This window comes from Prinia subflava, chromosome W, assembly GCF_021018805.1.
Source record: "Prinia subflava isolate CZ2003 ecotype Zambia chromosome W, Cam_Psub_1.2, whole genome shotgun sequence".
Classification (NCBI taxonomy): Eukaryota; Metazoa; Chordata; class Aves; order Passeriformes; family Cisticolidae; genus Prinia; species Prinia subflava.
The window spans coordinates 6029088-6054969 of record NC_086282.1 but is presented as its reverse complement, the minus strand read 5'-3'; the positions used below and the strand labels follow the sequence as shown (position 1 = coordinate 6054969).

The 25882-nt window shown below is 45.9% G+C and overlaps 1 protein-coding gene across 1 annotated transcript; it reads right to left on the bottom strand.

Moving 5' to 3' along the window:
- On the bottom strand, nucleotides 1-25408 carry LOC134563384 (hematopoietic prostaglandin D synthase-like). The gene is made up of 4 exons (XM_063421268.1): nucleotides 25375-25408; nucleotides 16973-17083; nucleotides 949-1046; nucleotides 1-301 (listed from the first exon to the last, which is right to left on the bottom strand). The coding sequence occupies exons 1-4, from the start codon at nucleotides 25406-25408 to the stop codon at nucleotides 137-139; spliced, it is 408 nt and encodes a 135-aa protein (XP_063277338.1). The 3' UTR covers nucleotides 1-136.
- Nucleotides 25409-25882: the final 474 nt, after the last annotated feature.

Below are 25882 nucleotides of genomic sequence, written 5' to 3'. Positions count from 1 at the left end.
GCTAACAGGAGAGGGTTTTACATTCTTCATTCCAAGGGAAACTCCAGTTTTCCCTGACAGATACCTGTCTTTCCAAGTCAAGACAGCTTGTCATATTGAAAACTAAACAAGCATTTGTTTTTTCTGAGCAGCTGATCTACATTACACTCTTCGGCCTTTTATGGATGCAGGCTGCAATAGCTGGAAGTGCTTGCTCTCTCTCCTTGAGAGCCAGAAGCCTGAGGTATTTGTCTGCCAGGTCAGGTTTACAGGACAGAAGTGTCATACTGCACACATCCCAGTAGAAATCAGCCCATGTTGCCTAGTGGAAATGGAACAGAAAGCAGTAAATTTTAGTTGGTAATCTCAAAAGCCAGGACTACTAATATTCTCCAAAAACTGTGAATTTATCTGTTTTGAGTTTTCATTGGGGGGGTTAAAGCCCATTTTTACAGGGCTAGTAGTTAGATTGCAATGCAAGGCTTGACTTCAGTAAATATTGGTTAAAATAAAGTCCTGGCTGCAAATATTAGTTGTACTACAATGTTAGTCTCCTGCTGAAACTGTGCTGCAGAAGACTGTTTTGGGGAAAAAGGGTACTATGTTTTTACAGAGGTTTTTTTTGTATTGCCTTGTAAATAAGTCAGTGATGATAAATAGGGTTCTGTGTAGTCATGAAATTTTATTCACAAATGCAAAGGCATTTAAAATGTTTTGTGTCAACATACTTTTGAACTGCTTTAGAAAATGCAGATCCTAGTCCTGGTTTGCCTCACTTTTCTAGTATTGTGGAAAACAATTTTCACTTTGCAGTAGAGTGACCAGTTGTGTATCGGTAAGAACAAAGGGCTAAAAATGTGGGGAGAGTTGCTTCATGGCCTGACATGAAACCCAGAAATTCAGCAATAGTCCATTACTTAATTTTTCTGACAACCTGATGGGAATGGGAGAAACAAAAATTATACTTACAGAGTTCCCTACCAGCCACTTCTTATCCCCTAAGAAAGTATCCGAATCTTTCAGTAGCTCAGGTGCTTTGTTAGTGAGGATATCATCAAATGCTTTTTTTCTGGTGGAAGAGCAAAACACAGAGATGCACAGTAGTCGGCAAAACTGAATTTTTGAGGTTTTATTATTTATGAAAAAGAAAGATGAAATATGAAAAAAATATAGGATCAGATACCAAAACATGGCATTCATGGCTTGCTAAGCCATGACTTAAAACCATTTCCTCCCTTAATGAACACGTGAGTGTCCTTGATGATGACATGATGTCTGTGGTGATGCTTCTCCTTTTTCTGCGGTAACAGAAAAAGCACCCAGCCATGGCAAGGCAGGAGCTCAGCCATAGATTTGGGAAGAATCCAGCTATATGTTCCTAATGTCTCATAGCAATTTTGGGGGGGACTCTTTTAAATGTTTTCTTTTCTAGAGTGCAGAATCTCAAATTTCCAGAATCCCTTGTGCTCAGTCTTTTCATGCTGTCAGTGAGATGCTCGTCAGTTATCTTTGCTTATCAGCCCTCCTTATGTGGAGGTTCGCCCCGCCTGTACTCGCTGTAACTCAGCGATACAGGACTGCCGTGCTAGTTTTACTGCATCTGAGGGTGGATATTGGACAAATAGCTTTTAAAAACATCAAGATATGGGCGCTCAGCTATCTGTTCATCAAAAGAGTGTATTAAAACAGGTTAAAGATGGTTTAATTAATGTTAGAATCTCCAAGCATCTGCTAAAACAATTCATGTGCTGGTTATCAACAGGACTACCAGAATCTGACCTTCAAAATACAGATTCTGTTTCATTTTGGGATGAAATTGGACAATTATTGACGATGAGAGTCTAGAATGGTGATAAATTGGCATCTCTATTTATTCCAATATTTTTACAAGCTCGTAAGCAGCTATTAGACTTACAAAAAAAGAGTCAGCCACAGACAAATTCCCCATATAACCCCTTTCTTGATTCCCTCAACCCTCCCTTATATCCTGGTCTAGATATCGCACCATCCTCCCAGTACCCTTTTAACACACCGGGTTTTTCTCAGGCTGACTCCTCCAAGGGTGAAATGCCTCCCCAGGGCTCTGGCCAGGTTGCAGGTCCCCTGGGACCCACACTACATGTGTCAGAGAATAATGGCGTCTGCCACGTGTTGGCTCCTTCTTCCCATAACCCTTTCTTTTCCCTGATCCCCGCCCCTACTCCATACCCCTCCCCCAATCCCTTTGTGCCTTCAGCAGTCCCGCCCCACCCCTCCTCCCCCTGCCTCCCTCTGAGCTGCCACAGCAGCAGTGAAGGGGACGGGCCCCCCTCAACTCACAGCTGTGGCGGGGAGGGGAAATTTCCTCACGGCAAGGGGGCATGAGCATCCTCTCCCAAGGACCCAGGACAGAGGGAGAGAGCTGCCTCTTACCAGCCCCCAAGGGATTGCAAACGCTGTACCTCCTATTTCCTCAGACACTGGGAGACCAGCAGAATTTTTAAGACCTCAGGAAAATGTTGATGAAAACATTTTCTCTGTAGCACCTGTCATGTATGTTGGTAAGAGAAACGCCACCAGGGCTTATCAGCTGTTATCCTATCAGAATAAAAAGGAGCTTTGTAAAATACAGTGAGAATTTGGCAGATCTAGTGCAATATTTAAGGCCATGTTTTGAGCCGCTTTTAATTCCAATGAGATGGTGCCCAGTGACATCAAAGACTTATTTAGATGTCTCTTATCTCCCTCAGAGTATGATCTGTGGGAAAACATGTGGAAAAGAGCTTTAAAGACACTATTACATGAGTTTCAACAACCTCCTAGTGCAGCTAAAGACAATGATGGACATGATACCACAGTTGAACACCTATGTGGTGAAGGTGTCTGGCATTGTCCAGAAAAACAAACTCAAGTGTTATCCAAGCCAGTTTTACTTAGGATCTGTGCTGTTGCAGAGAAAATGTTTTATCACCTACCAGCAATAGAAGGGAATGGCAGCTATGTCAATATTAAGCAACTTGCTTCAGAGAATTTCTTGCAGTTTGTGGATTGTCTGAGGACACAGATCATGCGGCCATCAAACTGGGAATTACAACCTGTGGCTGGCAAACTTCAGGGCATAGGAGGAATCACAATGGCAAGGATTTCAAAAAAACATCATGCAAATTGAGGGACCTGACGGAAAGGTGGCGAATGTCCGTCTTTTCGTAGCAGACTATAAGGCCGCCCTGGGGGAGAGAGACACCATGTCCCAGTGGGGAGTCCAATTGGTCATTCCTAAAACACCCCAGGATTTTTGCAAATAGCCACTGTGGAGCGCCCTACCCAAAAGTTAAAGTGGTTGGAAAACACTCCAAGATGGGTATCACAGTGGCCTTTGAGTAAAGAGAAGCTCAAGGCACTTGAGGAGCTCCTGGAAGAGCAATTGGGTCAAGGACACATCATAGAGACAACAAGCCCCTGGAATTTCCCAGTCTTTGTAATAAAGAAACCGGGAAAGGACAAGTGGAGGTTGCTCCATGATCTCCGAGAAATTAATAAAATAGTAGAACACATGGGACCTCTCCAACCAGGGATGCCCACTCCAACAATGCTCCCCCCACACTGGAAATTGGCTGTCTTAGACATCAAGGACTGTTTCTTCCAAATTCCATTGCACCCTGAGGATGCCCCACGGTTTCCATTCTCAGTTCCCACTGTTAATAGTCAAGCCCCAATGAAGCGTTATCACTGGAGGGTGTTGCCTCAGGGCCTCGAGTCCAGTCCTTTCATATGCCAACAATGCATAGCCTAATTGCTGTCTCCGGTACGTGCTGAGAGAAAAGAAGCCATCATCCTTCACTCCATGGATGATGTGCTTGTGTGTGCCCCCAATGACTATGCTCCAACACATGCTTGACCAAGTGGTTTAAGTTTTAACCTCTGCTGGATTTCAACTGCAGGAGGACAAGGTTCAAAGGATGCCACCCCGGAAGTACCTGGGTTTGCAAATCACTGCAAGGACCATTGTTCTGCAGAGTTTAGAAATTGATTGCAATCCAAAAACCCCAGCAGAGCTCCACTCCCTGTGTGGGTCTTTGAATTGGGTAAGACCCTGGCTAGGCCTCACAAATCAAGATCTAGAACCCATTTTAAATTTATTGAAGGGGGAGAAGGAGCTGCTGTCTCCCAGGGAGCTGACCCCAGAGGCAAAGACAGCAATCGAAAAGGTACAAAAGGCCTTGTCAGGGAGGCAGGCTCATCAGTGTGAGCCAAAGGTGCCTTTCCAGTTCATTGTTCTAGGAAAGCTGCCACATCTGCATAGTTTGATTTTTCAATGGATCGAGGAGCAGAGGGATTCACTCTTGATCATAGAGTGGGTCTTCCTCTCTCACCAAAGATCCAAGACCATCGCAGAGCCACAGGAGTTGATGGCTCAGCTGATTCGGAAGGCCAGGGTGAGACTGTGTGAATTGGCGGGCTGTGACTTCGCATGTATTCACCTCCCGGTCAGACTTTCTGAGGAGGGAAAGAACTCTCCTGAGAGACTGACCAAAGAGATGTTTGGGCATTTGCTCCAGAGCAATGCCAGTCTCCAATTATCTCGGGAAAGCTACAGGGGACAAATATCAGTTCATGCCCCATCCCACAAGTTGTTCAATGAGGAATTCCACCTCATTGCTTGTGAGGAGTCGGAGACCACTCAAAGCTCTCACAGTCTTCACAGATGCATTGGGGCTTCCAAAAAATCGGTGATGACTTGGAGGAACCCACGGACTCAGCATTGGGAAGCTGATGTCGAGTTTGTGGAGGGATCCCCCCAAGTGGCTGAACTGGCCGCAGTGGTAAGAGCTTTTGAGAAGTTCTCAGAACCAATCAATTTGGTAACCGACTCTGCCTACGTGGCAGGAGTAGTGTCCAGAGCGGAGCAGGCTGTGCTCAAAGAAATAGAGAATGAACATCTGTCTTGGTTTGAAAGACAGATATCTGCTAGGAAGGGGCAGGACCTCCCTAGAGATGGAGAATTCAAATCCCCTCCCTCCAAATTATTCCAATTAAAAGGAAAATTAAAGGAGCTTTCAGGCAGAGGTATGGGGGTAGGAATAACAGTTCTTTACTAGTATATATGACAAAACGACAAACAAACAACAACTACAGCATCAATAATAAACAGAACCAAGAACCTTGAGGGCTTTCTTTTACAAAAGCCCAGAGCAGTTTGATCTGGGTGCCCCTGCAGGACTCCGAGAGGCCGAACTGGAAGGAAGGAAAAGTCCCGGGCTGGTGGATGAGATGAGGAGCTCTGCGCTGGCAGCTGGAACAGCAGGGGTGTCCCGGCAGGGCTGGGCAGTGCAGGGCTACAGAGTAGCAGGAGAGCCTCAAAGGTCCGAAGAAGCAGCGGCGGTGGGGGGAGAGGCTGGAGAAAGCGAGTTCAGGATTCCCGGGTACACAGCAGATGACGATAGATTTCCCAGGACGAGGCAGAGGCAGAGGGCAGCCTGACCGTCTTCCTCGGCGCTGAGAGCAAGAGTGCCTCCCCCTCCCCCAGATCTGTCTTTTTGCCTTTCCCAAAGCTCATCATCTCTCCCCTCTGAGGGACACTCCCAGGGACTCAAAAACAATAGGTGTAGCTTCGTGCTGCTATATCCCTCAAGCACTCTTTTTGTTCTGACTAAGTAGTCATTAAGGCTTCTTGGAAACTTATGGGAAAAAATTCTGTGAGAAGAGGGAAAAAAAAAAACAAAACCAAATCTAACCCCCAACATCATCCACCCCAAATTTTTTTCCATACCAACCTATTACATTGAATTTAAACCTTCAAAATATATATATATATATACACATGCATGTCCTAAATTATATACATCTATACATACAGATATGGGTACAGACACATGATGTGGGTAGTTCATCCTAAAACAAGGTCTCCTTGAGGTATGCATCGGGTCTCTCCATCCCTTTGCATCACCCACCAGGTGCATCCTGGTCCCTGAGCGAAGACAACCCCACGGGTGGGATTGTCTTTGCTGGAGGCAGAATTAATCCAAACAGTTTTTCCCAGCATACCTCTCATGTGTACTACTGGAACCTTATCTCCATCTGTTGTTCTCAGGGGCTCAGATTGGGCAGGGCCTGCTCGGTTGGTGGAGCCTCGAATGTTCACTAACCATGTGGCCTTTGCTAAATTAATCTCCCAGTTCTTGAAAGTCCCCCCACCCAATGCCTTCAAGGTGGTTTTAAGCAGGCCATTGCACCGTTCAACTTTCCCGGCTGCTGGTGCGTGATAAGGAATATGGTACACCCACTCAACGCCATGTTCCCTAGCCCAGGCTGCTATAAGGCTGTTCTTGAAATGGGTCCCATTGTCTGACTCGATTCTCTCAGGGGTGCCATGTCTCCACAGGACTTGCTTTTCCAGGCCCAGGATGGTGTTCCTGGCAGTAGCGTGAGGCACAGGGTAGGTTTCCAGCCATCCAGTGGTGGCTTCCACCATGGTCAGCACGTAGCGCTTGCCTTGGCGGGTTTGGGGAAGGGTGATGTAGTCAATCTGCCAGGCTTCCCCATACCTGTATTTGGACCACCGCCCGCCATACCATAGGGGCTTCACTCGCTTAGCCTGCTTGATTGCAGCACATGTCTCACAGTCATGGATAACCTGAGAAATGCTGTCCATGGTTAGATCCACCCCTCGGTCTCGTGCCCACTTATAGGTGGCATCTCTGCCCTGATGACCTGAGGCGTCGTGGGCCCATCGAGCTAGGAACAACTCTCCCTTGTGTTGCCAATCTAGGTCTATCTTTGACACTTCTATCTTGGCGGCTTGATCTACTTGCTCGTTGTTTCGGTGCTCCTCATTAGCCCGACTCTTGGGGACATGGGCATCTACATGGCGGACTTTTACAGGTAGCTTGACTACCCGAGCAGCAATGTCTTTCCACTCATCAGCAGCCCAGATTGGTTTTCCCCCACGCTGCCAGTTGGCCTTTTTCCACCTTTCCAGCCAACCCCACAGAGCATTGGCTACCATCCATGAATCAGTGTAGAGGTAGAGCTTTGGCCACTTCTCTCTTTCAGCAATGTCCAGGGCCAACTGAACAGCCTTGAGTTCTGCAAGTTGACTTGATCCACCTTCTCCTTCAGTGGCTTGTGCAACTTGTCGTGTGGGGCTCCATACGGCTGCTTTCCACTTGCGGTTCATCCCTACGATGCGACAGGAACCGTCAGTGAAAAGAGCGTAGCACGTTTCTTCTGCTGGCAGCTGATTATACGGTGGAGCTTCTTCGGCACGTGTCACTTGCTCTTGTTCCTCTCCATCTGTGAGATCAAAGTTTTCACTTTGTGGCCAGTTTGTGATTATCTCCAAAATCCCAGGGCGATTTGGGTTTCCGATACGGGCGCGCTGAGTGATGAGGGCAGTCCATTTGCTCCATGTGGCATCGGTGGCATGGTGGGTAGAGGGAACCTTTCCTTTGAACATCCACCCCAGCACAGGTAGTCGGGGTGCCAGGAGGAGTTGGGCTTCTGTGCCAATCACTTCTGAGGCAGCCTGGACTCCTTCATAGGCAGCCAAGATTTCTTTCTCTGTTGGCTTCAGACCCTCTGTAGCTCCGACTCCAAAATCCCAGTGGTCGACCCCGAGTCTCACCAGGCACCTTCTGCCAAAGGCTCCAGGACAGGCCATGGTTCCCGGCTGCAGAGTAGAGCACGTTCTTCACTTCTGGTCCTGTCCTGACTGGGCCAAGGGCCACTGCATGAGCGATCTCTTGCTTGATCTGGGCAAAGGCTTGTTGCTGTTCAGGGCCCCAATGGAAATCGTTCTTCTTGCGGGTTACCCGGTAGAGAGGGCTCACAATCTGGCTGTACTCGGGAATGTGCATTCTCCAAAAGCCTATGGCGCCTAGGAAAGCTTGCGTTTCCTTCTTGCTGGTCGGTGGAGACATCGCAGTGATCTTATTGATGACCTCAATGGGAATCTGACGCTGCCCATCTTCCCACTTTACTCCCAGGAACTGGATCTCCTTGGCAGGTCCCTTGACTTTGCTCTTTTTGATGGCAAAACCAGCTTCCAGGAGAATCTGGATGATCTTCTCTCCTTTCTCAAACACTTCCCTTGCCGTGTTCCCCCACACAATGATGTCATCAATGTACTGTAGGTGTTCTGGAGCTTCACCCTTTTCCAGTGCAGCCTGGATCAGTCCATGGCAGATGGTGGGACTGTGCTTCCACCCCTGGGGCAGTCGGTTCCAGGTGTACTGCACGCCCCTCCAGGTGAAAGCAAACTGAGGCCTACATTCTGCAGCCAGAGGAATGGAGAAAAACGCATTAGCAATGTCGATTGTGGCGTACCACTTCGCTGCTTTGGACTCTAGCTCGTACTGAAGTTCCAGCATGTCCGGCACAGCGGCGCTCAGCGGTGGAGTCACTTCATTCAAGCCACGATAGTCCACAGTCAGTCTCCATTCTCCACCAGACTTGCGCACAGGCCAAATGGGGCTGTTGAAGGGTGAGTGGGTTTTACTGACCACCCCTTGGCTCTCCAGCTCTCGTATCATCTTGTGAATGGGGATCACAGCATCTCGATTCATCCGATACTGCCGGCGATGCACTGTCGAGGTGGCAACAGGTACTCGTTGCTCTTCTACCTTCAGGAATCCTACTGCAGATGGGTTCTCTGATAATCCAGGCAAGGTGTTCCATTTCTTAATGCCCTCTGCCTCCACGGCAGCTATTCCAAAAGCCCATCTGAACCCCTTAGGGTCTTTGTAATAGCCATTCCTGAGATAGTCCATGCCCAGAATACTCGGAGCCTCTGGGCCAGTCACAACTGGATGTTTCTGCCACTCCTTCCCGGTCAGGCTCACCTCGGCTTCTAACTGAGTCAATTCTTGTGATCCCCCTGTCACCCCGGCAATGGAAATAGGTTCTGCTCCCTCATGTTCTGACGGCATTAGGGTACACTGAGAACCGGTGTCAACCAAAGCTTTATATTTCTGTGGCTCTGATGTGCCAGGCCATAGAACCCACACAGTCCAAAAGACTCGGTTTTCCCGTGCCTCTTCCTGGCTAGAGGCATGGCCCCTCTAGCACCGGTTACTACTCTCTTCCTGTGTATACATAGTAGAGGTTCCTTCAAGGGGGTCTGACAGAGCATCCTCATTTCTGTAATACCTGACAGCCTGGTCATGGGAGGCTGAGGCTACCTTCATTCTAGTGGAACCCCCCCTCGGTTAGTGTTTCTCTCTTTGAGCTCACGCACCCGTGCTGCTAGGGCAGAAGTGGGTTTCCCATCCCACCTTCCCATGTCTTCCCCATGGTCACGCAGGAAGGACCACAGGTCAGCTCTTGGGATGTACTCTCTCTCTCTAGCTGAGGGACGTTGGGTTCTGACTCTGGGGCCTGTGGCTCGCACCGGTGCCACATGGGAACTGTTCCTCCTCATCTCCTCCCTCACCTCCCTTATCTCCTCTTGGAGTTCTTTAACCACGGCAGAGACCTGAGTCTGCATTGGGCCACTGATCATACTGTCAAAATTTCTAAGCTTCCTGGCTACAGAACCTACAGTCACTCGGCTGGTATCAGCATTAATCATTGACATGAATGTTTTATATTCAGATGGCCCTTTAGTTGCTAGATTCCACAACATTTGCCCTGTGCACCTGACGTTGTCGGGGTCATTGTTATGCTGTCCATCCCTCCCAAAAACCACCTCCAGTATTGCCACTTCTCTCAGCTGTTGGATCCCTTCCTCAACAGTCTTCCAGCGCATGCTAAGGTGGTGCTCCTGCATTCTGTCTCTGTGGACAAACCTCTCCCTTACACTCATTAAAAGCCGGTCCCAAAGGTGAAGGGGTCCTTGCTCTTTTACAAATACCTGATTCACACCTGAGTCTTGGGTCAAGGGTCCCATATTCCTTGCCTCACCACCATCCAGTTGCACACCTCTACCCATAAGGTCCCAGACCCTAAGTAACCAGGCTGTATAAGGCTCACGTCCCCGTCGTGCAACATCTTTTTGCAGAGTACGGAGATTTTCATATGACAGGGACTCGGTGATGATCTCAACTTCTGGCTCCCCTGTGGGTTGTGAGGGCCTTCCTTTTTTATCCTTATCACTTGGGTGCTCTGATTTCACCTTATATTTCTTCCTTTCCACAGGGGCAACTGCTGCTGGCTGTGACTGCCCCTGTGGTTCAGCTGGAACCTGGACAGTTGTAACGTCTGTGGGTTCCACTGCTGCACCTTCAGACTCTTCCTCTTCAGGGCAGGGGGAGGGTTTGCCAGCAGCTGGGGCTAATGAGGCCACCACTAGGGAAGTGTGCTCCTTCAGCATCTTGCCCATCTCCTTCACCAGAACTCCCACCCAATCTGGGTGGTTCATTCCTGAGGTGGGCTTTATGTCAGGGTCAGGTGGTGGGGCAGCATCCCCAGTCTCTAGGGCAGTGTCAGGCTCCATGGCAGCACTCTCAGTCTCTAGGGTAGTATCTTTATTCTCTGGGGTAGGTATCAGGGTGGTTATCCAGGCCAATCTCCCCTTATCTCGGAATATTAAATAGAATAGGCCTGTGAGCAATACTAGCCATTGTATGATATCATTAGCATTCAGAGAGGATTTAAACCCTTCAAAAACTGGTGGAATAGACTCAAAGAGCTGAGTAAAGGGTTGGGAAAAAATTTCCCCTGGTGTCATTTCCTCACAATAGGTACCATTGTTAAAGTAACCCCACAAACAAACACTTAGAGTGTGATAGCCATGTATCCATGTGCCTGCCTTCCAGAGGAAGTTAAAAATCCATGACTTCCTCACCTTATTAACCCATAGTGCAAACTGGATAACAGCCACAGTAGCCTTAGTTATAGGGCCCATGTTTAAATAAGGGCCTGCAAATGGGAGAAACACAGCCACAACCACATGCCACCCAAACCAAGGTAAGCTAGACCACATGATGCTATTTAGGGAGGTTTCTATACCCAGTGCACAAGGTCACTTAAGAACTGTTATTCCTTTTCCTCTCAATGCCCTCAAGCCCCACAGTGGGCGCCAATAATCTGTCTTGGTTTGAAAGACAGATATCTGCTAGGAAGGGGCAGGACCTCCCTAGAGATGGAGAATTCAAATCCCCTCCCTCCAAATTATTCCAATTAAAAGGAAAATTAAAGGAGCTTTCAGGCAGAGGTATGGGGGTAGGAATAACAGTTCTTTACTAGTATATATGACAAAACGACAAACAAACAACAACTACAGCATCAATAATAAACAGAACCAAGAACCTTGAGGGCTTTCTTTTACAAAAGCCCAGAGCAGTTTGATCTGGGTGCCCCTGCAGGACTCCGAGAGGCCGAACTGGAAGGAAGGAAAAGTCCCGGGCTGGTGGATGAGATGAGGAGCTCTGCGCTGGCAGCTGGAACAGCAGGGGTGTCCCGGCAGGGCTGGGCAGTGCAGGGCTACAGAGTAGCAGTGGAACCTCCAAGCTCCGAAGAAGCAGCGGCGGTGGGGGGAGGCTGGAGAAAACGAGCTCAGGATTCCCGGGTACACAGCAGATGATTGTAGATTTCCCAGGACGAGGCAGAGGCAGAGGGCAGCCTGACCGTCCTCCTCGGCGCTGAGAGCAAGAGTGCCTCCCCCTCCCCCAGATCTGTCTTTTTGCCTTTCCCAAAGCTCATCATCTCTCCCCTCTGAGGGACACTCCCAGGGACTCAAAAACAATAGGTGTAGCTTCGTGCTGCTATATCCCTCAAGCACTCTTTTTGTTCTGACTAAGTAGTCATTAAGGCTTCTTGGAAACTTATGGGAAAAAATTCTGTGAGAAGAGGGAAAAAAAGAAACAAAACCAAATCTAACCCCCAACAACATCTCTTCAGGTTGCTTTCAAGGCTAATTTATTTAGTTTCTCATCGAGAGCATCCGTTTCACGTGATACATGTGAGGTCACACACTGATTTTCCAGGTGAGATTGAAGAAGGGAATCGTCAGGCAGACTCCCTTGCTGCACCAGTTGAAAAGGCACATCTCCCTGACGTCTTCCAACAGGCAAAACTGAGTCACCAACACTACCATCAAAATGTGCCGGCTGTGATCCGACAATTCCAGCTAACACGAAGCCAGGCTCGAGCCATCGTGGGTACCTGTCCCAACTGCCAGCTCCAGGCCATGCCATCGATGGGCATGGGGGTTATCCCCAGGGGCTTGGGCAGCTGTGAAGTGTGGCAGACAGACATCACACACATTCCTAGTTTTGGTCGCCTCAAATATGTTCATGTGAGCATTGACACATATTTGGGTGCAGTGTATGCCTCTGCCCATGCAGGAGAAAAGTCTGTACATGCCAAGCGGCACCTGGTGCAAGCTTTTGCAGTGTTGGGAATTCCAAAAACAATCAAAACTGATAACGGCCCAGCATATGTGTCCAAGGAGTTCCTAGAATTTGTCCAGCAGTGGGGAGTGGAACATAAAACTGGCATCCCCCACTCCCCCACAGGTCAAGCTGTGATTGAGCGTGCACACCAGACACTCAAGCAGGTTTTAGCTAGGCAGAACACCTCGGCTTCGTGGATGTCTCCACAGCAGAAGCTCTGCAAAGCCATGTTTACCATCAATTTTCTGAATTGTTCATTTGAAAACATGAGTGCACCTGTGGTACATCATTTTAACAGCAGCAATCAGTTCAAATTGTCTCAGGGTCCACCGGTTTTGATTAGGGATCCAGAAACTTGGGAAGCCAAAGGTCCCTATGAGCTTGTGACCTGGGGTCGTGGCTATGCAGGTGTGGCTACTCCCTCAGGCCCTCTGTGGATTCCCCAGAAATGGGTGAAACCTTTTGTCCCCAAAAATCCAGCTCCAGCATAAGGGAATAAGAAGCAAGTAGCTGATGCTTCGAAGAGAAGATGCTGCCGAATGGAAGAGAAAGAATCTTCCTAGGTGTGGATTCCTTCTGGTAGGAACAGGAACTTTTTAACATGTTTTTAAAATGTTTGTTTTTCCCTTCTAGAGAAAACCTACCTCCCTCTCAACCCTGTGATGAACCCCATCCAAGTTGTCATCCTGCTAATGCTGAAGTCTGGCAGCTGCATGGATCGTCCCTCAGCCACATCAGACCGTCTGGGTGACCCTGGCACAGACACTTCAGCAGGAAAACATATGTTTGTCCACTGCAGCAGCTAAGAATCCTATGTCCACCTGTCAGGTAGGAATTCCTTTGTAGGCTGGAGAATTTCCAGCAGGTTTGAACAAATACAGGTCCAATGAAATTCCAGAGTCACACACCCCCCAACCACACAAAGATCATCAGAAGCAAGCTGTGTTTGGCATGAACCCCTTAGGGGAATGGGTGTGGAGTTTGCCCAAGACAGCTCAGGAACCCCAAGAGTTAGAGCTATTGGGTTCTTCCCCTGCAACATACTGCATACATTTTTCCGTCCTCCCAAAACCTTCTAGCACTGATGAGTACCACCTCATAAGAAAATATCGTGGAGAGTTTACTGCAAAAAGTGGTGTCATAATATAAGCCACATTGCAGCAGACAACCCATCTCACTCTAGCCCCAGAAGCCTCCCTAAGGGATTGTTCTTGGTTTGTGGGGATCGAGCATGGGCAGGAATTCCATCCTGGCTTTTAGGAGGGCCATGTACCATAGGACGATTGTCCGTATTGACACCCAACCAAACTTTAATTGGTGAATGGACTCACAAAAACAAATCGGCAAACAAAATTCAAAAGAGGAGTGCTGACAATTTGGACCCAAATTGTAATTCAGACATTTTTCATTGGGCAAAGTCAAAAAGGGTTGCTGTATCCCTGTTCCTTCTGTGGGTAGCAGCAGCCAAAGCTCTAGGTGAGTGTGGCCATCTAGAGTGCTGGGTGGTCAAACAGGCAAACTTAACATCCATCGCCATCAGCTCTCTCCTAGAAGACGAGGAAATTACCAGACAGGCAACACTTCAAAACCGCGCTGCAATAGGTTTTCTTTTGTTACTGCATGGACATGAATGCCAGGAATTTGAAGGACTCTGTTGCATGAATCTGTCCTCAAAAGCTCCAAACATCCATGCTGCCCTTCGAAGCATAAACAACATGATCAGACAAGTGAAGCAAGAATCTGAAGTATGGATCAAAGAACTGTTCAAGGGCTGGGGATTCACAGGATGGTGGACTTCTATAGTTAAAACAATTTTGTTATTTCTTGTTATTCTTTTCCTTGTAACCATAGCATTCGGGATCCTACATTGTTTGATTTTCAAGGCTATCAACAGCCTCATACCTTCTACCTCAGAAGTCAACCACATAGAGTTGTCAAACCTAAAGATGTCTGATTTCCCTACCAATTGTAAGTGATGGGAAAACCCACACTCCGTGTCAAAATTAACTTAATGTTTTTTCTTGTTACCTTGTTAAACAAAACAGGGTGAGATATTGCATTTCCCTGGGAAATGGTTTCTCCCCCCTCAGAGACCCCTAGAGCCTGTAACCCTGTAGTTTAACCCTTCCTCCCCTTTCTGACTCTATTGGCTGTGTTCCAATTATCTCTCCCTAGCAGAAGCCTCGATAAGGCCCTCTTCTTCTGCACTCGTCCTCTTTCCCCTCTGGTAAGCACCTGGAATAAACATCTTGAACTACATCTGGGGGTCAGAGCCTCTTTTGGATCCTTTGTCCTGTCCCTGAAATATTGCTCCAAAGCCTTCTAAGGTCTGAGCTAGTATTGGAACATTGGAGGGGCTACAGGGGGATTTTTTTCACCCAAGTGCAGGAGTGCACAGCCAAGTTGTGAAGCTGGTGGGGACAACTAGGATCCCCTTTCTGGAGTGGCACAACCTGCTCGTCTCAGCCCTGGAGCTCTGCAGCAGTGGGTGAAATGCTGTTGCAATGCCTGCTATGTTTTGAGAAACATGGGGTGAAGGGAGAGTCCATGCCTGGCACAGAGGGAGCTTCCACGGGCAGCTTCCAGCTCTGCTCCCCTACTTTGCTTTGTCTCTGCTATTGCCTAGATGGCATAACACACCCTCTCACCTTTCCTGTGGGTACTGGTCAGGCCTGGAGAGGTGTTTTGGTTTCAGGGTGTGTAACTGACTTAAATCTGCCCTGGTGAGACCGTGAGACGCCACTGCGACCACAAGGTGGCAGCAGCGGACCCGGGAGGAGAGAGGGAGTGTAGGAGAAGGGAACACAGGTGACCTCACACCTGATAAGTAGCAGCTGTGTTAATTACCCAATACAGCCTTCCCCCGATGAATAACAGCTATATCCAGTAAGGATGGGTGAGATGAAAGGGGGGGTTAGCTGGTAAGGGGAGGATTGACATGGAGGAGGAACCTTGGGGAGCAGGAAGGAGAGAATCATCAAGTAGGTTCCTGGGGAGAATCACTGCCGTGAGGTCAGTTTGGGTCTGCAGTTAGAGCCTGTTGTTGGAACCTGCAGTCCCAGTCTAGCTAGGTAAAAGCTTGCATTCTGAGTCTGCAAACTAATACCTGCAGTCATAGTGTAGCAGGAAATAGCCAGCAATCAGAGGCTGCAAGGGAAACCCACAGTAGGAGTTTGCTGCAGCCAGAGTCAGTGAATGGTTGGAGTTAAGATGACTAAGCCATGAAGAGGAATAAACCAGGACCCTTTTTATGCTGTGTTTAACAAGAAATCTGTGCCTTGGCTTATTTTTACCCTCTAATAAGAGGGCTGCTGCAACAAGGAAGGACAATGTTGGGAGAGTGGGAAAGTGAGATTCCCAACCATCCTTGGCCCCGGCATGTAAATGAGCCTGCATATGTGCAGATGGGCATATAGGGGTTGGCTGCCAGCTCTTCCCGTTTAAATTAATCACTGGTGACACAGTCTGGGTCCTTTTTCGGAGAAGTGCTTGGGTGCAATCTGGGTCACACACAGGAGTTAGAACAGGAGCTTCCCCATGGAGGGGCAGCAGTGCTGCCTCTGCACCAGCACATCAGCAGGAGTGTGGCTTTTCTGAAATGATTAAAACTCATGAGTCAACTTATCCTCCCTAAATTAGGAAACTTCAGGAAATCACTAGGAAATGTAAGTAATTCACACTTTTAAGTACTATACCTCCAAATTTCAGATTTTCCCCTGCGAGATTTCAGAGCACTTTCATATTGTTTATTTATTATGGGTTTGGGGCACCATTTTTTACTCTGTGGTCTTTGCAATAAGGTACCCTAAATGATCTGAGATGTTGCCTTTGAATAAATGGAAGGTGGCTGCACTGGCAGTTAATGGTGAGAGCTGTTGTTACACCTTCGCTTCCCTAAGAGGGTCAGGCCATCTTCTCAGGTCAGAGCCATGCAGAGCCTTTGTAAGGCTGGAGTGAACTAATCCATTGCTTTCTTCCCCCAGCAACTGATCTGTGTGCTTGCTTTTGGGATCCTGGTGAGAGGCACTGCCCTGATGCCAAAAGAAACCCCAAATGCTGTAGGACAAACCTGTGACTGTGTGTTGAAGTAGCCATGACACAACAGCCTGGTGTCAGAAGCACTGCAGAGGGCCAAGGTGGGGTGTGACATCTGAAAAGCACAGTGAGGGCTGTGCTACCTGCCCTGATTAGCAGTGCCTGCTGTCCTACACTGCTCTGGTGACTGACAAGCAGTTGCCCCTGGCAGGATGTTATTGAACACCTAGAAAAAAATCAAAATCCAGAAACACTTAAGGATGGGATGGAGCTATTTATCTTATTGAGTTGGCAGAAAGATTTGAGCACAGGCTCCTTGTGACAAGAGAGGAATTCCACAGCGCCAGTTGGGGTGGAAGTGTCCTGCCTTTGCCCTTTTGAAGAGAAGTTTGGTGTAGACACATCTTTGGTTCAAGCTGAATTAGTGAGGGGCAGCTCATGATGGCCTCAGAGTTTCTACCAAGGGTGACAACCTGGTGAAGGAGGAGGTGGGAATAGCCTCAAGGAAGAACCACAGAGCTCCACCAGCTCAGCTTTGCTGAGCTGATGAACCTAGTGGCTGACACCCATCAGTGTCTCCAGAGCAGATGCTCAGATACAGGATCATGGCTTAAGTGCTATCTTTATTTAATTTAGTGATTGGCTTACTCTCATGTCCTGGTTTTTCTCTGCCCAAGGGAACAGTGTCATGAAATCATCGGTGGTGTCCACAATGGCATCAGCTGAAGCCTGTTCCACAGGCATCTGACCTGCCAGACCTGTGGGAAGCAAGCATATGAAGGGATATTAGAGAAAGCATCAGCAGGAATTTTTGATACCCCAAAGGAAAACTCTGTGAATATTTTCATAAAAATACATGTTCTCCAGGTCTTTTGATGCTAACAGTGTGGATTTGACTCCTTGCATCCAAGTGCAATTCTCAAGGTTATTGTTTCCTTGAGATTCTCCTTGGGGGTTGCTGGCCCCAAGGTAATAAGGTTTTTCCCCAGGGTTGCTGTTCCCTGGGAGTTTCCTCTGGGTTGCTGTTCCCAGAGGTAATAAGGTTTTCAGTCTTCTCTTTGCCCTAAGCGTTACACACCAGAGGTAGAGACGACAAGTTGAGTCTGCTGGTGCACATTTCCAAGGTTGTTTATTCTTCATTATCTCAGTCCTTTTTCAACTCTGCCAGTCCTCCCTGGCAGGGTACCTTATCTTAGTTCTTTCTCAGCTCTGCAAGGTGTCTCCGCAGAGCAGGACACGCGGCAGACTGGGCGGGTCAGAGAGCCCCGCACTTTATGTGCGGTCCCCTTGACCCAACCACTGTCCGAGACGTATTTTTTATTTACAAAATTTTACCAATACCTATTACCTATACTAACATGTCAGTTCTACTCTAAGCCAATCTCTAAAACCCAACTCAGCACAAGATGGAGGACGAGAGCAAGAACAAGGAAGACAGGGGCCACTCCCCAATTCCTCCATCTTGTCTCTTCAGCCCCATATGCTAAGAATTCTAATTTCTATATTTATATTCTATAATAAACCATCCAATACTTATTTCAAATTCTTAGGATTTGTGATTCTTCCTGCATGTGAGTGTTCACTCCCATGGACAGGAATCAGAGTCAGTGTCCTCCTGGGATCTGTGTGGGTCTAACTGACCCCCCTGTACCGATCCCAGACCCCCCTGTCTGGTCTTCAAACCCTCCAGGGTGGCCAGAGGGATGTTCCAGACTCCGACATGCAATCTCATCTGCCTTTGCTTTTTTCCTCTTCTGGCCTTTTACAGCCATCCAATGTAGTGAGTTGTTCTATCTATCACCTGAGCCCCCAGCCTGAACTTTGTTTCTTTATCTTCTCTGCTTTCCACCACACATTCAGCGAGGGTCAGCACAAATTCCTTTCCTTTAATCTTTGCCCATTCCAGTTTTCAATGTCCTTCTCCATCTCATGGTCTTTCCATTTTGGTCAACACAATCTCCAAAAGTGCACATGTGAAAGTCAGCTTCTCTTTCCCTATATCCTGCCCATTCAGCCCCATCCAGAACATTTTCATGACATTCCACTTTAGCTTTACCACTCAGAGGGTATGCATTGTTATAGCACTTAACAGTTTCACACTGTTTCTGTGGAGAAATGCATGGACTAAAAGTAAAAAAGTAAGGGTAAGGATGTAATCAGATTGCACTGCATGAAGGCAACTACAGCACAGAAACCAGGTGTTGCATTTCCTCTTTCCTGGCACCGTGCTTTAGAGGCCGAATGTGCTCCTATACATCCAGAATTCTTTATACAGGGAAACCTTATAGGGGAATATGAATTTTTCTTTCTCTCCCCTGCTTCTTTCCTCCCCAGGAAAGTGACTATCAAGGTTAAGTACAGTAGTACTGAAGATTTAATAGTAGTGCAGGACCCAGCTGGGGCATGAAGCAAGAGATTGGGCAAAGATGGCAAGATATTTTTCATTTATGGTTGTTTTCAATTCAGAAGCAGTGATTCAGAGAAGCATCTACATTTCAGAAATTACATCATGACAAGGCATTTCACTTGACAGTCATCACTTAGACAATCTTTCACACTGAGCTACAAATGCTAAAAAGATATTCAAATTTACTTGATGTGGCTTGCATAAAAAACAAAACAAAAATCAGTCAGTTATGGGGAAGAAGCCTCCAGACTTTAAGTATAGGGAAAGACAAACTAAGCAGGTGTCATGGATATTTGTAAGGTAGTTTAAGCTAAGAAATGAGTCTTATTTTCCAGTTATTAATTTTGTAGTTATGTGGGAACTTGGACTGCTGTTTTGCTGTGTTTTGGAGAAGCTGCTGGCATTATATGAAATGGAACTGGAACCTTGGAGCTTAATCTTGGGAAAACAGTCATGTTTAGAGCAGTGAGAATCTGCTTGTGGGAACCTGGTGCTGTTCACTGAGGGAACTGTAAATCTCTGCATTTCCAAGGATGCTGTTTCCAAGTACATGAATGCAAGTGTTGATCATAGTTAAATGCTTTGCATCCAATTTTCATCTGCATTACACTTTATATAATTAAGATTTATATCTATTTTAAGACTATCTTATGATCTATATAGGTGTTAGTGGAAAAGTGAGAACATTGGCCATTGGAAGCATGCAAAGTGCTTTCAAACCCAGGAGAACTGTTTTTACAGGGCAGCTGGAATGACACCTCTATTCCATGAGGCTTTTTAGTTCTTACTGAAAAGGGGACAATAATGTAACCTTATGCATTTGTAACTGTTTAGCAAGGCAAATTCCTAAGTGATGTGGTTTAGCATGCAGTATGTGAATCACATTAGGTACAGGGTCCTAGATGTTGAATCTCGATCTGCAACATGAATTTTGCAGTTGCACAAGACATCCAGGACTCCTCTGTGCATTACACTTTATATAAATAAGATGTATATCCAGTACACAGTACTCATGGTGTTGCATTTCCCTGGGAAATGGTTTATCCTCCCCCAGAGTCCCCTAGAGCCTGTAACCACGTAGTTTAACCCTTCCTCCCCTTTCTGACTCTATTGGCTGTGTTCCAATTGTCTCTTCTTAGCAGAAGCCTCGATAAGGCCCTCTTCTTCTGCACTCACCCTCTTTCCCCTCTGGAAACCACCTAGAATAAACGTCTTGAACTACATCTGGGGGTCAGAGCCTCTTTTGGAATCCTTTGTCCTGTCCCTGAAATATTGCTCCAAAGCCTTCTAAGGTCTGAGCTAGCATTGGAACATTGGAGGGGCTTCAGGGGGATTATTTCATCATGATACCTTTTTTCCCCTGAAGTTCAGCACACTGGGAATTCAGTATGAATTTGGATGCTGAGGAATAGCAGAAGCAAGAGTTCAATGAGCATTAGCTTCTGTACCCCATGGAGAAAGCAGGCTTTGCTGGTTGTTATTGTAGCAATAATAGACTTGTTGCACAGAAGACTTCATATGTTTATTATCCAGAGAGCAGCAAGGTCCTGGCAAGTCCATATTTTGTTTCATTGAGAATCACTGAGAGGTGACAAGTTGTATTCCCTGAATGTTTATCAGGAAAGCTTTCTGGCTATGAAAATGAAAAGAGCCTTGGTTCTGTGCTCTGGGTTAGCGGTGCAGAGAGCCCTGAGCATCACTGCTCCAAAACAGCAGAGATGTGTAACAATGTTTGCTTATGTAAAGGACATCCTTCAGGCCAGCACAAGTAGAGGGGATGAGAGCAGGTGTGACTGCTGGATGTGCTAGTGTGGTCAGCCTGCAGCCTGTTCCACGTCCCCCCAGACCACACAGGGATGTACAACAATGCCTGACAACAGGAAACAGCAAAAGTGTAGCCAGAGCAGGGGTAACAGGTCCCTTCATGAAGGAGTTAAGCAGCCTTTTTTGGAGGCCCCAGTAGGAATTCTATGGAGTGATGCAGTTCTGGCAGGGTCAATATGACCAAGCCAGTCTGTAGCACTAGCTGTCAAAACATACTGTCACTCACTGATCAGGTTGGGAAATTGTGAGACTAGGATTGCTTCATCAGAAACCCGCAGATATTTTTGCTGCAGTGTTTACATAGGGGGGAAGAAGTCTATAAATTCCAACTTTGACTGATATTTAGCTTTGTGGATCACTACAAGAAAAATTAGAGCCATTTTGTTATTATAGGTGCTTGCTGCAGAGTGGTAGTCAACTCTCGTGTTCTGTTTCTCAGAAATCTGGTCATTTCTGAATTCAAGGGAATTGCTATTTGTTCCTCGAAAACATTAGTAATGTCTATGAAGGTCATCCTCCTCAGTGCTGAGCTACTTTCTTGAAGACCTGGTTATTCTTTTCTGAATGAGGAACTGAGTTTGCAATTGAAAATATACAAAGCTTTGTTTTGTGTACATACAATTACATGATTCTTAATACAATTATAAAACTGATACATGAGAGCAGACTTTATTTTGTTATCCCGTAATGTCTAAAAGGACTTATGCTTTCATTTATAATGAGACTTGGAGTTTGTTAGGAGGCAGCAATTTTTTGCTATCATTACTGAATAATGGACTCTTTAAAGGATAACAGATGGTAAATGGTACATGTTCCTTCCTTTCTTGTGTATTCAAAATGCTATTTATTTTTTTCTTATCAAGAACAAGAAAAAAAAAGGGATTTAATGTAAACATAGATTTTTTTTTTTCCAGCTGATAGAGTGCATGTAGTTATACACTGATTTTGTTGATTATTGAGTTAATAAGCTATAATTGAGTGCAATTCTAAGAGGTTTGAAGAAAATACACGTGTGCTGTCCAGATAATTTTAAAAATCTATTGTTTCTTCTTGGGTGCAGGGCAGGCTATTCTTGAGCACCAGAAAGTATAGCAGATATTCAGGCTGCTTTACAGCAGAAGAAAATAACAAAACTAGTCAAGGGGCAGAAAATAGATATAATACATCTCCTCCCTATCTGAGGAGAAGGTATAATGGCTTACAAAGTTGTGTTTTCAGTCTGGAAAAATTTAGGAAAAAATAATCTTTGACTTTGAAATGTTATTTTCTAAAATTCATGTAATGACCAAAATTTTTTGGAACCTTTTATAAAGTGTCTTTTTGCTTTTGTAATATAGAATAAGAATTTTCCCTGACGATTTTTTTTCATGTCTGAGTTTGACTGTTATAGGGAGGAATGCATTTTCTGTGAAACTTGGAGTCTTCCTTCTCCAGCTGAAGAAGAGGGAGATGGATTTTTGTCACACAGCTCATCCTAAGGGAGGATATGAGGAGCCTTCACACTGCATGGATACCATTTGGTTGCAGGAGGTAATGTTGGAGTTTGACAAATGACCTTGATGTGGCCTCTAGAATCTTTGCCAGCTGCAGAAACCACACCTAGGCCATATTCTCAGGGACTCCAAACTACATCAAAAACCTGTCTGCACATGAATTTAAGCAGTCTTACCCTTAGACTCATGAATATGGGCTTCTGTGGATTGCTTTGACCTCCTGTGGTGCTTTTGGCCCAATTCTGCTCATTGACATGTTCAAGGAGATGCCCAAATGCCCTGTGTGTATAAGCATGGTACTAAACATGCGGAAGTTTTCTCAGTTTTGGTCAAAGGCATGGTTTGTGTGACTGCAGATGAGCAGAGCAGGTAGAGTGGCTCCTGCCAGGCTACTGCTTTAGATGAGCAAGTGAAAAGCTGCTGTGTGAGAGAGATGTTTGGGTAGAATCAAGGTCATGGGGACAAGGCATGAAACACCATCCATTGGGGACCAATTACAACTGAGCCATTAAGCCAAAGTACTGCAGGCTGGAAGAATGTGCTTGTAACTTTGCTGGCTTTTCTCTCACCATCATTGTTTTGGGGGCTGCTTTGTACTTATGTCAGTTTAAACCCTTGTGTATCTATACAGATGTGTTTTCCATGTTTTTCAAAACAAGGTTGTCTTACTGTGTTTCCAACTCCCACTTGAGCAAATGCATTTTGAGAAGGAAAAGCAGAAAAATCTATTGCTGTCATCATGCAAACAGCATCATTTCTCAGGCATGCACAAAATATGACTTTTCCCATTTAGTTCCCGCTTGCTTTGTCACTCATCTGAAGTACAAAGCACTGTAAATGCTTGTGTTCCAAATTTAGATTGAAAGAGGAAAATGGTTTTTAAAAAGCCTCCTTTTTGAATAACTAAACCTGTAGTCTTCTTTAAATTTAACTTTTATCAGCAGGTTCTTGCTTTTCATGTTTTGTTGGTTATTTACTGCCTTTTTTATCGCATGCTGGAATGAAATCTGCACAGTCTATACTTCCCATGAAGAAAACCTTGACAGAGGACAAGTCCTCAGACTGATCTGCAATCTCTCTTCTCATTTTAGGAAAATCTCACTAAATTTTCTGTACAGTGTTTAGGAATTGGATTCATTCCTTTTCATACTACTTTAATTTTGGTTAGCTTTTGTGACAAGAACTGTGGTTTTTATACAAGTCTCTGCTGGGTGCAGAAATGATGTGTGTTAAAAGCATGTTAAAAATTATGTGTGTTAAAAGTGTGTTAGGGGAAATGATGTATGGTAAAAGCAAGAACATCCCTTTAATTAATTTCCACCCCATCAAGCCCCTAAGGGCTGTGAGGACTGCTGGCATCCTGCCATGCCTGTGGGTTCTCACTGGTGTTCAGGCCTTCCCTTTGAACACAAACTCCTCACTCATCCTCCTGGCCATGACCCAGTGAAGGGTGCTCCTGTGGGACTGTTCCTTTGTCAGGGACAGGGAGGGGAAACACAACAGAGCTGAGAACAGTTTTGTCCTAGGCTGGTCAGCTGCTGGTGCTGTGCTTCTCACTGCTCTTCTCTACACAGATACAGTTCTTAACTTTCTCCTTCCCTTACCTCTTTCTTCCATTTTCACTGGTCTTCTCCATTATTCTTCTCCTCATTTCTGTTCTGTCCTTCCAACTTGTTCCCCCATTTTCTCTGAGCTGACCTGCCCATTACTCGTCCTACCCATGATGTAATTGCCTATGGCTCTGATGCAATGCAGCCTGTATTTCAGTGCTTGATTGTTATAAATGCCAATCCACTTTGCCAATTGAAATATAATTTGGTTTATTTAAAAAAAAATCAAATTACAGAATTTCAGTAAAACCAACAAGCAGAGTTACGGTGACGATAACCCGGGGATAGTCAAAGGGTGAACCCGAAAGCATCCTCTATCGCACTGCAGTCCCCCAGTGTTCACGAATTGGCCCCGTTTGGGGTCCAGGTTTTATACATTTTATTTTGCCCCGGCATAAGATTTCCCCACAGTTCTTTGTTTCCTTGGAATAGTTATTTGAATGCATCATCGTCGTTGGTTTGCTGAATGGGGTCTCCTGTGGGAGGGAGAAGTGTCAATTTTGGTCCTCCTGTGGGTGAATGGAAAGCCGAAATTTTGAATAGACAGATGTTCTCCTCCTGTGATCAGCGAGATGGTGGAGCTCTGATGACTCTGCTGCCTTTGGGAGGAGAACTGATTGCTTATGTTAATGTGTCCTCCTTTCTGATGCCAATGACGGTGCCCCTGGTTTCCGACATTTCATTGTCTCCTCCTAAATGGTGGTTTTTGGGTGTTGCCTGCCTTGTAATTCATCAATTCCGTGGCTGACTGGAACTAAAGTTACATTCTGCATAACATATTTACAGTTTGTATTTATGATTTAACATACTATAATCTATAAGAACACTAATTAACATACCATATTTACCACAATCCAAGACCAAATCATTAGGTAATTCCCTAATTCTTGTGATTTTTTGCATCAGTTATTACCCTAGTTATGTAAGGATTTACCCAAAATTATTTTAGAAGAAAGATTTTCCATGGAAATCAGTCTACAGTGTTTTTTTGAGAAAATCATCATTGAATTTTCAGGTTTTGTACAGAAGCCAAATGAAAACTTGAAATTACTTTTTAAAGTTTTCATGTGATTTATTTTTTTTCCCTTCAGTTCTAGTTAGGACTCATGTTACAATTTGTTTCCTAGTGTAATAGGCAACAAAAGAGTATTTGAGAGTCTGATTTTATAGCAAGGATGGTACAGGAAAGGTAAACAGATAAGGTTGCTTTAAACCAAAGGTAGGCATTTACACATAGCACTTTAATAAGAGAGCTCAGCTGAGATTTGAATGTGCTGGCAAAAGGATAGCAAAACAACCATCTGCCTCCTCACCCAAAGCAAAACCCATTCTCATTTTTGCCTTGAAGCAGACGTTACATTTACCATTCTTTTATATGCATCACATTCAGAGTGTTTGTAAGAAAGCCTGGAACACAGAACATCTGCCTTGGGACAGAAAGGGAACTCTTTTTTTCTTTTAATGAGTAAGTGCTACCACATGTAAGAGTCGGTCCAAAGATCCCTCATCTGCCTCACGACTGTCAGAAGCCGACACCCCCAGGGGCCCTGAGCCACAGCACAGGAGTTCTGGCCTGATTGAGGTGGGATCCAGGCTTCTCCCTGCAGGTGCATCTATTGGACTGAGATGCCCTCCTCAGAGACCCGTGCATGAACAATGGACGCTGTTACGGTTCCTGAGCCATGTTTGCGGAGACTGTGTTTGACCTGCCGTACCTGCTGCAAGGCTCAGGCTGCTCCGCTCCTCCATTGTGGGAGAACACCTGCAGTGCCCATGAGATCTCTCCCCCTTCTTGGCATGTTGCCTCTCGCCTCGAAAAAGGATTATAACAAGCACCCTGAAGGAAGAGTCTCTGAGATCTCCCCGATGGACAAGACGGATCTATTGGCGCGCGCCACGAGGACTGCGAAGGTGGTCTATTGGTTTCCAGCATCACGAGGACTTGCATCTGCTGTCAGTAGCTATAACCGCCCTTTTCCTCTTTTCTCTCTCTCTCTTTCTTTCCCTTCTCTTCTATTGCGTAATTGTGTGTAACAATAAAGATACAATTGATTTTACTTGAACTAAGTTCTCATTGCCTTTTTGCACTTTGAAATCAAAACAAACCAGCACAACCATCTATTGGATCGTGACACTGTTAGGAACGAAAGAAAAGAAAAAAAAAAAAAAAAAAAAAAAAAAAACACCAAAAAAACCACCCCACAACTGACCCTCTCCTGGCTA

Excerpts from the sequence above, each read along its gene's own strand:
- LOC134563384 (XM_063421268.1), bottom strand. The coding sequence starts at position 25,408 with ATGGAGGAGCGGAGCAGCCTGAGCCTTGCAGCAG. Across the intron at positions 17,084-25,374 it reads CAGCCTGAGCCTTGCAGCAG|GTCTGGCAGGTCAGATGCCT; the intron begins GTACGGCAGGTC and ends TGCTTCCCACAG. Across the intron at positions 302-948 it reads AGTGGCTGGTAGGGAACTCT|GCAACATGGGCTGATTTCTA; the intron begins GTAAGTATAATT and ends CATTTCCACTAG.